General features: G+C 43.5%; 1 protein-coding gene across 1 annotated transcript; it reads left to right on the top strand.

Annotated features, from left to right (window-relative positions):
- The first annotated feature begins 9,312 nt into the window (after positions 1-9,312).
- On the top strand, positions 9,313-12,200 carry chst3a (carbohydrate (chondroitin 6) sulfotransferase 3a). The gene is made up of 3 exons (XM_061690656.1): positions 9,313-9,427; positions 9,549-10,076; positions 11,504-12,200. Exons 1-3 carry the CDS (start codon positions 9,348-9,350, stop codon positions 12,198-12,200), a joined length of 1,305 nt encoding a protein of 434 aa, XP_061546640.1. The 5' UTR covers positions 9,313-9,347.
- The last annotated feature ends 215 nt before the right edge of the window (positions 12,201-12,415 follow it).

Here is a 12,415-nt window from a genome sequence, read left to right as displayed (position 1 = left end):
AAAACAAACCAAAAAAGTCACTATTTACTCCAATTAGTAGAATCATACAACAGAGGATGATGCAGATGAGAGCAGCGAATGATCTGATGGGATTACACAGCTCCAGTTGAGATACTGCGGAAGCAACTTTGACCTCCACAACACACATTCTGAAATGGGAATCCATACTAATGACACATTGTTTACAGTGTTCTCCCACCATATCATTCCTTTCAAGCAATCTTTTTTTTTTTTTTGAGAAGGTATGAATTTTCATTCATTCCATGACCGCGCTCGTAAACCAAAACACTGAAATCATATTTCCCTATTGAAATGAATGGAAATTCCATTCATCTGTCCCAGCCTCCCCCTAAAAAAGAGCTAATTTTTTTTGGTAGTATGTTTTTAATAGCACTAATAATATAGTATTTCATAAAAAAAATACTGTAATGATATGCTTTGGCCACATTGTTTGCTTCAGTTCAACGGATATTGTGCTGCTCCTTCTGGCGTGCCCACCTTGGCCACCTGCAGGCAGTATAGTACAGACAAAGAGATAGAGCGGACCCCCGCATATTCAAGCATTCACGCAGACAAATCCGGCATTTGCAACTTCACCTTTTCGTGGATTTTTGGGGGGAGCCCCTGTTTCTTGAGAAAAACCCCACTGGTACGCTGTGCTTTTTTTCATGATCCCCCACTTAGTCCCTTTTTTTTTTTTTTTTTTTCTGGGTAAAAAACTTTTTTTCATGGTAATTATAACGTGTATCAATCATTTGCCGATTTTTGCCTTCACATTCAGGTCTGGTCCTTATCCCCCGCGGATAGCGTGGGTCCACTATGTACATGGAGATGGTCGCTTCTCAGGAAGTTGCAGTCATATTAGTTGTTCTCTGCAGAGGATAAACAATATACAGTATTCTAGTGAGTGGCTATATTAACTGTCTGCATGTTCCTGTTCAAATATTTGTTGCTCAAAGGGTTATAAGACCGCGACACTGATGCTATTTGTTAACCTGACTATGGCGTTTTGCATTGTTCGTTAGCATGAAGCTAAAAGTACGTCGAAAGCAAACCGATGCGGTTGCTTTAAATACACAACTTTGAACAAGCGTTTACACGGATGCGACAATATGTACATTATTTTCTATACATTTTGTGCTTGTCATTTTTTTTTTTGTGTTCAAATACATACGTAAAAAAAAGTCTGTCTCAATATGTTTAAGTGTGTTTAAAGCGTGTGGTAAGGTCACAACCTTTAAACAAATATGTATTTTATACGCATATTTTCACAGGATAGCCTTTAATAAAAAGCATCCCTAATGAATAACAAGTAGTCGAGTACATACAAGTGGACACCTTAAGGAAAAGTGCAAAGTGAAAGGCACCAATGGCCATGTGAGATGATCTTAAATGCGTGCATCAAGATTTTTGCATTGGAAAAGATGGGCGACTTTGTGCATACATGTATGGTGGAAGCCACAGCTTCAGGTTGAATTCTCATGCCGCTGGCAGATGGCAGGCCTAAAGATTAACCCCCAGTGATCTAATCCAGCCTCATCTCTGTCTGTGCGGGCATGGGACTTCAATGTGCAGGAAATCACAATGGGCGCGCAACGGCGTGGGTTCAACCCTGAGCTCATGTTCACGAACATGTTTTTGTTGTTGTTGTTTTTCGTGCAATTAAAACCCAAATCTCTGTTTTACATCATACACATTGTAAAGAAAGTAATATATATATATTTTTTTTTAAATGAGAAAACAGAGTTAAAGCTGGCCTTTCATCTAATGCTGATCTCTGTCAGAAGCAGCGGGGGTGCCTGCTGGGAAAAGTCAGCCATGCGCTTATGACTTGAGCCCGTCGCCGCATGCACGCCCGTCATCTGATGTGGATTACTTGTCGTCGATGGACCCGGCCAAGTGCATTAAATGTGCTCCTGAAATATCGGCAACGAGCCACGTTTGGCTTGCAGGCCTCCCACGTCGTTACAAATGGAACTAGGAATAGAAATGGCAGCTGACAATTCATATTAATAATCAACGGATATAAAAAGTCTCCCCAAAAAAAATGAGACCAAGATTGATCACTGCAAAACGTTTTACATCATTAATGTGACCAATTACCTGTACAACTTAAAGGCGAAGGAAAGGCAAAAATTTCTGGGGCAAGAATACGTCTGGTATATAGAACTAGTCTAGATACGGTATTATGATTCATATTGTTTATGGAATAAGAATTAAACAGATAAATTCAGCAATCTTCAGTGATCCCAGGGCGCAGCCATGTTGTGCAATAGCGCCCTCTGCTGTCGACTGACACTGTAAGTTTAAAAAAAAATAGAAAATTCAATTGGACAAACGTTACTAGACAAGTTGGTCCAGAAAAAAATTACAGCATTTGAAATATGAATCTTTGATCTCTGTATCATGTAGGATACTGCGCTAATGTTGCATTAAAAGCGTTAATCATGATGTCTATGACGATGAGTGAAGCAAACCGTACCAAATCTGGTAAATCAGTTCATCCAAATCAAACATTTTAGTGTTGAGTGTATTTATTAAAAAAAAAAAAAAAAACACGACATGGAGGGATTATATGAGAAAACATGCTGAGGCGTGCATGACGCCGTGCGTGCTCGTTGGCCTCCCGTCAAGGAGCGATGTCGACACCGAGAACGACTTTGGCTCTTCGTCCGCAACATGTCTGTGGAATGCTGCGTAAAAGTGTCAGGAGAACGTAGAGCGCAGAGAATACGTGCCAGGAACATTTCAGATTACTGAAATCCAAAGTGACGGGTTGTGTGGGACCAAGCCGTGACGCGAGTGGCGAAAACCCAGGAGTAATTGGTGCCATAAAAAGGTTTATAATTGCCTATAGATGCGGCAAAACACTACTGTTGTCTCAATTACGCTCTTAAACTAACTTCAACATACAACCCCAATTCCAATGAAGTTCGGACGTTCTGTTAAACAAATAAAAACAGAATACAATGATTTGCAAATCATGTTCAACCTATATTTTAATTCAATACACTACAAAGACAAGATATTTAATGTTCAAACTGATCAACTTTATTGTTTTTAGCAATTAATCATTAACTTGGAATTTGATGGCTGCAACCCGTTCCAAAAAAGCTGGGACAGGTGGCAAAAAAAGACTGAGAAAGTTGAGGAATGCTCATCAAACACCTGTTTGGAACATCCCACAGGTGAACAGGCTCATTGGGAACAGGTGGGTGCCATGATTGGGTCGAAAAAGGAGCTTCCCTGAATTGCTCAATCATTCACAAGCAAAGATGGGAGGTTCAACTCTTTGTCAACAAGTGCGTGAGAAAATAGTCGAACAGTTTAAGGACAATGTTCCTCAACGTACCACTGCAAGAAATGTGGGGATTTCATCATCTACGGTCCATAATATCGTCAAAAGGTTCAGAGAATCTGGAGAAATCACTGAATGTAAGCGGCAAGGCCGAAAACCAACATCGAATGCCCGTGACCTTCGATGCATCAGGCGGCACTGCATCAAAAGCCGACATCAATGTGTAAAGGATATCACCGCGTGAGCTCAGGAACTCTTCAGAAAACCAATGTCAGTAAATACAGTTCAGTGCTACATCCGTAAGTGCAATTTGAAACTCTACTATGCAAAGCAAAAGCCATTTATCTTAAAAAAAACAGAAACGCCGTCAGCTTCTCTGGGCCCGAGTTCATCTAAGAAGGACTGATGGGGGGCGGGGGGGGGGGGGGATCATGTCTTTATTAACTGCATTTATATATATCGAGACATACATTAAGAAGTAGAGACGGGACTCAAGAAGAAAGGTTTTTGCATCACTTTTGTGAGCACTGGATCACACTGTCTGCCCCGAGCACCTGTTGTCAAGATACCCACTTCAGCTTTGCCCATTTTGGATTATTATTGATAATCTCCAGTGTGGTCGGCCAAGGGCAGAGGTTCGCTTTTAGTCCCGGTCCACTCCAATAAAACTAGGTCACTCCTTTAATCTGTCCACGCAGAGTGTACTGTGGGGTCACACAGCCTTTTTTGTTCTTTCTTTCATTTAATAAACTGCAGAGAGTACGCGCACAGTGACTGTACAGAGTCATAACTCCAAGCAAATCCCACGAGACATGACACGCTTCTTGTGATGCAAAAGGCATGCGCTATCTGAACTGCGTTCAAAAGATGTAGTGACCAAAATGATATATGAAATATGCTCATGAGACCATGAGCATATTTCAAGGGCTTGCAGAAAACATGTTTGTGACATTCAAACTTGCGTTAATGGAACAAAAATCAATGCTCATATCTAGGCAAAAGGTTATTATTATTATTTATTATTATTTTTTTCAATCCAAGCTTCAGACGAAAAGTACAATTTCTCCTTTCTTTTACTTGAAGTGGAGGCTGGCTGCAGCCTTACTCGCATATTCTTGTACACTGCTGCACCCTAGCGGTCACAAACGGTTACCACAAGATAACACCATATTGCATTTGGACCAAGGGCGGGCAAACCTTTGTGCTGCAGGGCCACACTTGATTTTTAAATCGGCCAGATGGGCTGGAAAATTCATATTTGAGGTTAAGTAAACAAACAAATAAATAAATAAGTTGAGCGGGTACCCTTATTAAATACAGCCCCGGTATCTGTCCGCCTGCTCCCCCATGAAATTCACCAAAATTCCGTTAGACCACCAGTCTAGCCTGCACCAGGACTTAGATGTGGCTTGAGCAGGCGAAAGATGAGATCAACTTTCGTGTGGCTACATTCAAATCATGCTAGCGGTTTTAAACCTGCAAATTTCCCCTTTAACACTATTAATAGCAGTAATAATAGTACTATAGTCACGGTAGTAGTGGTAGGGACAGTACTAGTGGTAATAGTAACAGTAATATCTGTAGCAGTAAAAGTAGTTGCACTAGTAGTAACAGTCACAGTAGTATAGCCGTTGTTTATAGACAATATATGTATATGTATGTAGATATATATATATTTTTTTTTTCAGGTGGTAACAGCTTGCCACCACACACGCACGTGCACGCGCACAGTCGAAGGTGTCGGGGTGTGTCACGTGACCTTGCCCACCCGACATCCCACGCGCGTAGTCGTGTGACGTCACCGCGGTCGTGTGGAGTGTGTGTGTGTGTGTGTGTGTGTGTGTACGTGTGTGTGCTCAGACAAGCCACACGTTTTAGACCTGACTGAGAGAAGTACAAAAGTTTAAAGGTGATAAATAACTTTTTTTTGGGGGGGGGGGAAACTTTTGGGATAACTTTTCGCGAGTCCCGATCACAATTGGAGATTTAATTTTTTTTTAATTATTATTTTTTTCCCCATTTCTTTTAAATGCTCAATAGGTCATCGTTGTCATTTGGTCTTCCCGAGGACGTTTCTGCTGCCCACGTGTGCGGGTGGGGGGGAGGGGGGGGGGGCGTCCACGATGATGCAGCGCGTCCTTGCAGGCGACAATGCGGCAAGATGCTCCGTGGACGACGTTCCTCCCACGAACACGCCCGCTTGTGTCCGAGCGCAGGCAGACAGAGAGCAACGCAAAGGTCGGTGAAATAATTACAAACTTAACAGAAAAGTGTGCACCTCCAGCACGCAATTTTGCAGCTTGATCGGACACTTTTAAAACCAACGCTCGTGTATATATGCCGCTCATATATATATATATAAAAGGTTCTAAATGATACCGAACGTTTATCACTTTTTTTTTTTTTTTACCAATGTATACACACACACATTATATACATTCGCTTAAATGTGGAGCTTTTGCATGCTCATGCAGGTCGAATTTTCCTCGTCTCGTTGACAGATTCGTCGTTATGGTGGAAAAACAAAGCAAAACAAAAAACAACAGATGTGTTCCATAGGCGCAAAAGCCTCGCGCGGCACACTTTCGAATTCCATTCGCCAATATTCATGAGTGTGCATTCATTCAGGTTCACCACACGTGAGGAGGTGTGAAACGCGTCCATTCAGTCACCCCCCCCCCCCGCCCCCCCTATATGCTTGCTATTGAAGGAAATGCAACACAGCCATGCTCCCTGCACCATATTGTAACCGTCATTTGCATTCATTTTCGGCATATTTACATACAAGTGGTATATATTCGATTTGAAAATAAAGACAGAAAGAAAGAAATGCTGACACCAATTCTGAAATGACCCCCACGACTGTTACAGTGTCAGTATCCTATACACATCAACGCAGGCACACGTATCTGCTTGGCGCTGGTGGTGTGACAAAAGCATCTGCATTTGAATGAGCTCCCCGCAGCTTCAGCTGTCTCATTTCCATACAGACTCAATGCTGTCCCATAGTGGGCTTATCTATGTGACTTTCTATCGGGATAAATGAGGGAAGCTTTTTCCGATCCGGGGCTGTTTCAGTTCTAAAGACCTCCGAGGGCCATGCTAAAAAAAAATGAGGATGCAAGAATTGCTGGCGGTCCACGTAGAATTTATGGCTCGCTGGCTTGTGAGTTTGCTCGCCCTTGCTCAAACGACGAAGGAGGAAGAGTTGATCTCCGAACTGCCGAGCGCTTTGTTGTCCGGCTATCGAGTGAACCCCCGTTTATCGCGGGGGTCTTACGTTCCGCAGCCACCCCGCGATCGGTAAAACGTAGAGACCATATCGTGTCCATCTCATGACCGTGTCTGTTCACACTCTCCCGCTTGCAGTTCTGCGAATAAGAGGCAGTGCGTGCTTGCTTCAAGCTGTTTATTTCAAACTCCCAAGTGACGTCAAAATGTAAAACACGCAAAACAAAGTAAAATGAAACATTATATATTTAAACACCAATACATTTAACCGAACCGTATCATTTCCTCTCACAAAGTCTGCCAGTTTAACACTAACATACAGTGCAAAATACCATAGATTGGCTAACGGACATCAGCATAAATATTAGGGCATTATAAACCTTCAAACAACTGCTACTTTACCAGAGACGGGGCAGCAACATGTGTAGAATACAACAATCCACACAGGCATATATTCCCTCTGCCCTGTGAGAACGACGACTGTTATTGCATCTTAATTGAGGACCTTATCTGCCTCTTCTTCTTGCATTTAATTGTGTCTTCCGATAGACCTCAGTGCTGTCCGGCATGTCGACGTGGCACGACACTGAAGCCATGCGACTCTAAATTTGAACTTGCCTGTCTACTGTGAAACCCTCCCCCTGTTTTTAAGCCCCTTATTTTATATTCTATATCTTTTTTGGTCATGCCGATGGTACTCAAATGAATAGAATAGTGTTTAGTACAAAGATTTGATTCAAGTTGGCCTCACAGTGGAAACCTGCTGGTAACATCTTGGTGTTGGACCTCCTCGTGCTGTTCTGGCAGCACAAGTTGGGGGGAGGGGAGTTCATTTCACCTTCTTTGGGTGCAACTAAGCCAAAATGACAATAGCTCATTGTCTCACTGTGAGATAGCAGTGAAGTAACCGACGCGTTCCTGTTCCAGTTGCTAGGACAACCAAAGACGCAGCACATGCTTTGCCCTTGCAAACGGATGTGATCAAAGAAAACATTGGGTGCATTGGTGCCCTTTTGGTTAACACACGATGATGATGATGATGATCTCGAGTAGAAACACAAAAGCACCGTGTTTATGGAAGTAATGGGAGAGGGAAGTCTGGAGGCCCTGCTTAAGCTGACCCCCCCCCCCCCCCCCCCCCCCCGCGACCCGAACTTGGATAAGCAGAAGTAGATGGATGTACGGATGGAGTCAAAGCAGTCAAGATATTTCTTTCAAAACTCGCTTTGAGTCCTCAATTCCATCCACTCTCAACCGTGACAGACAGGGGGGTGGGGTGTGTGTGTGGGGGGGCTGTTAATCATTGCTTGCAGCTTCAATTAATTCTAATGAATTTCTTGCCTATCCGTTGGCATTTGGTGATTTACAGTAACATCCCTTGGGAAAAAAAACAAACAACAAAAAAAAACTAGCAAAGCTTCCAGTGGGAATTTAGCTCTCAGCGTTTCCACTTGTGAAGGCAGCCATTAATGCAATTTGTAGCGAGATGATAAACAGACTGATGGGTGTTTCTGCTTGAGCAAATAGTCCGATTTGCCAAACGCTCCAGCAACTCTTGAATATGTAAAAGTGCTCAAGCTTCAGCGCCTCAGTCTTTGACGGCCGTGACATATTAAACTCAGATAATTGGGTGATATTTACTTACAGAGCACACAATCGCCTGACAAGGGCCAGCAAATTGTGTTTTTCTCCCCTTAATGATATACTTGAAATGTGAAAATTAATCATTCTCTTGGCAGGTCCAGATCGCATGATTGTGTGCGCGTGTGTGTGTGTGTGTTGAAGATAGTTTGTCTGATCCTCAAAAAGAAAAGAATCTCAATTAGGAAGAATCAATGAATATGGTACTGAAAAGGCCTCTGGGCGTACTTCTTGATCATTACATGCAAATACCACCGGACTCTCTGCAGGTCGAAGCTTGTGCTCACACTTGACCAACAACCTCGTGCAACACATCCAAATTTGGGGGAAAAACGTGTGCCGAAATCACACAGGCGACTCTTGACGGTGCCACGTGGATGCGTTCCACTATGAACTGAAAAGCATCCCTGTTTGCGTGACCCCCGCCACCCATCTCCCCATCGCTCATCCGTCTAAGCGGTCTTTTTCCGAGAGTCCGAGAAGGGAGGCATGTTATTTACAAAACCCGCTTGGTGTAAAAACTGTTGAACATTTCGGAGGTTTCAAATCACGCCAACTGTTATGTCCCAAAAAATAATACTGAAATTAGATATGTGAGCGATTTAATCCTCAGGTTTTGAACAAAGTGGAATCAATTTTGCAATCTTAGGTTTTGTGCTTGGCTTAACATTTAAAAAAAAAAAAAATGTTATCTGAGACCCCTGACGACCAGCTGGTGACCTGATGGCACTGGTTGTGGAGACATCTCTTGGAGTCTGCTGGAGAGTAGCCAGGTCGCCAGGAAGTCGCAGTGAAATGGAACATGTTCGATTTTACTGGAGACCTATTGGCGACTTCTCCCAATGCTCACTATAAAGGAAAAGCTTAACGTGGCTTAATGTCACAAAACTGCAATCGATCGACACCCAAGTTTATGTGGACATCTCTACTTATGCCCACTTCAACCTCTGAAAATATCAGCATGATCTCCCCGGTATTTTAGATTTTATGGACCTGAACATGTTTTCCTCATTATAAAGCTCACCCACTATAGAAAATGGATGAATGGACGTTATGTAAAAAATACTATGCTTGTTTTTTTTCCGGCGCAGAATGAAACTTCAGCCTCTGTATGAGAACCCCCACATTGACCTTCTAGAATTGGAGTTGCCACAACACGACTGAAAAAAAAAAAAAAATGAAGATTAAATATGCCATTGTCTTCATCTTTATCGTGGCCCTGGTCATCATTGAAAAGGAAAGTAATATCATATCAAGGTAAGAGTTAGACTGCTGTTTAATTTTGCATTTCAAAGCTCCGAGCCTCTTTAGGCTAAATGCCAAAAATGACTCGTTTGCTAATTGTTTTTTTTATCTAATCCAGTTGGTTTCTCATCAGGGTGTCTGATAAAATGTTGCAGAGGCAAACTCCACAGCAGACCACACAACCTTCACTGGATTACAGCAACACGACACAAAGTAGCCTGACCGTGTTCAACATGCTGCTCTCCAAAGCCAACGCGACAAAAGAGAGTCGCTCCAATCAAACTGAGGAGCGGCCCGGAGAAGAACTTCAAAACGGGGGCCGTAAGCACATATTACTCATGGCCACCACGAGATCAGGTTCTTCATTTGTGGGAGAATTCTTCAACCAGCACGGAGAGAACATGTTCTACCTGTATGAGCCGCTGTGGCACGTAGAACGCATGCTGACCAAGCCTGCGGAGACGTACAACGGCAGTCTGTTGCCGGGAATTTATCGGGATGTACTCCGGGGTCTCTTCCTGTGTGACTTCTCCCCTCTGGAGAAGTTCATCTCTCCACCACCCCAGAACCATGTGACGCCGGGCCTGTTCCGCAGACAGTCCAGTTTGTCGCTGTGTGAAGAGAATGTCTGCAACCCCGTCATCAAGGAGGTTTTTGAGAGGTACGCATTGTTGAAATTGGAGTAACTCCCGTTTTGTCATTTTGTACGAGGATGTTTTCAAGTTTTTGGCAGCAATAACATTTGGAGGATTAATGTCTTGGTACTTATATGGCAATGATTACTTCTTGTGGATACCTGTTTTAACAGAAATTGTAGTTTTCCTCAGATTTGGGCAGAGTGTCCTAAAAAGTCACGATACACTTCCTTGTTTCTATTTCGTTTCAGGTATCACTCGGACACGCGTTGGAACATCAGCTCTTGACAGCGCTTAGGTTTTGCAGTTTTTGTAAGCATATCGTATTGTTTGGCAATCGACATTGGAACAGCGTAGCAAAATTGCCTCCCGGTAAAAGATTTTTCTTTCCTCGGCTGTAGTTCAGCGCCAGTTTGAGAGTCCGTATGGTCTTCAAACTGCTCCAACCCACAGTGCAATTTACCAGTTTCCCAAAACCGGATCTGTTCTTTACAAAACACAGAACTTCTAGAGCAGGTTGTTTTCTGTTGTTTTTTGTTTTGCTTTGTTTTTCCACCATAACGACGAATCTGTCAACGAGACGAGGAAAATTCGACCTGCAAAACCTGGACATTTTTATTCGCAGCGCTGCACTGGAACTCAGCATGAACAAAATCTCAATTTAGCCAATGCTTCTAAGAGTTATAAAGTGTTATCCGCACCAAATTTATGTTTGTTAGGCATCGTAATCTTCCACTTAAAGCCTTTGAACAACATGAAAATGTAAATTGTACAATAAATTGTACTACACGTTGGAGCAATTTGACGGCCATAAAGCCTCTCAAACACGCGCTGAACTACACTCGGGGACAGAAAAACTTCTTGCCAGGTGTCAATTTCACAACGCTCAATTATCAATTGGCGAGCCATGGCCAAGGGAATGATTTGCTTACAAAAACTGCGACGGCGACGCCGTCGAATGCCTTCGGCCCCAATTATACCTGAAACAAAATCCCAAAACATTTGGAAACTCTGTCTAATGATTTTGGACTTGGATATTATTTGAAAATTTATATTGGTTCATATTGCTTGTGTGTTTTGCGTGTGTTGTGTTTTTAATTGCGGTACCTTCATCATCTTCAGTTCCATAGGTTGGATTCTGGTCAGTATCATCTAGGCTGCCTGAAAGTGCTACGTGGAGTTCAGAATTAATATTATAATAACATAACAAAAACATGAAACACTTCAATCAAATTACATCACACTCAGCCAAGATGCTGATTTTTATATACATTAATGTGCAGATTGCTTCAGATATGTTTTCTAGAGGAGGTTTGCTATAGTAAGTGTTGCTCTGACAAACCAATCAGAGGATGGATGAAGGTTGACATCATCGAGGGACCTGTGAGGACGAATTGGAAATGCAACTGGTTTAAGAAACAGTCCTACTGCTTAAAATGTGCTCTCATTGTAGGTTCCACTGCAAAAATCGGCAGTGCGGTCCGCTCAACCTGACCCTCGCTTCGCAGTCGTGCCTTTCCAAACAATACCAAGCCATTAAGACTGTCCGCGTACACCAGTGGGACACGCTGCGGCCTCTGGTGGAGGACCCTCGCCTGAACATCAAAATAATCCAGCTAGTCCGAGATCCACGTGCCATATTAGCGTCACGCATGGTGGCATTCTCCTCAAAGTACCAGACGTGGAAGGCCTTGGTGCAGGACGGTCAGGTGCCGGAGAATGACGAGGAGGTGAAGGGGCTCCAGGGCAACTGCGACAACATCAGGTGGTCCGCCGAGGTGGGGCTGAGCCAGCCTCGCTGGCTGAGGAGACACTACATGTTGGTGCGCTACGAGGACATCGCTCGCTACCCCATGCAGAAGGCCGAGGAGATGTACAGGTTCACGGGGATCCCGTTTAGCCCCCGAGCCCGCGAGTGGATCCTGAGGAACACCCGCACCACGCAGGGTGCTAACGACATTTACTCCACCCAGAAGAACTCGTCGGAGCAGGCGGAGAAATGGAGATACAGCATTCCTTTCACACTGGCTCAGGCGGTGCAGCGACTCTGCGGGCCCACCATGAAGCTGTTTGGCTACAAGTTTGTGGACGATGCAGACACGCTCGTTAATAAGTCCATCAGCTTGTGTGAGGACAGGACATTTCACTAAACGTGCGTTCCGAGACATGAGAAGCCTTTACAGCAGGGATTGTCCAGACTTTTTCTTCCGTAGGCCGCATAGAGCAAAATTGATGGGGAAAAAAGGGCCGCATTGACATTCTTCATCCTTGATTTAATTGAGACGCTAACACCAATCCATCAGCGTAGGTAAAGATATAACATAACTACCTGTCATTTTTAACTTATTGTCAAAAGTGTGCTTGC

The sequence above is a fragment of the Phycodurus eques genome, chromosome 11, assembly GCF_024500275.1.
Source record: "Phycodurus eques isolate BA_2022a chromosome 11, UOR_Pequ_1.1, whole genome shotgun sequence".
NCBI lineage: Eukaryota > Metazoa > Chordata > Actinopteri > Syngnathiformes > Syngnathidae > Phycodurus > Phycodurus eques.
Note: the sequence above shows the minus strand (reverse complement) of the source record. Positions and strands in the feature narration are given on the sequence as shown.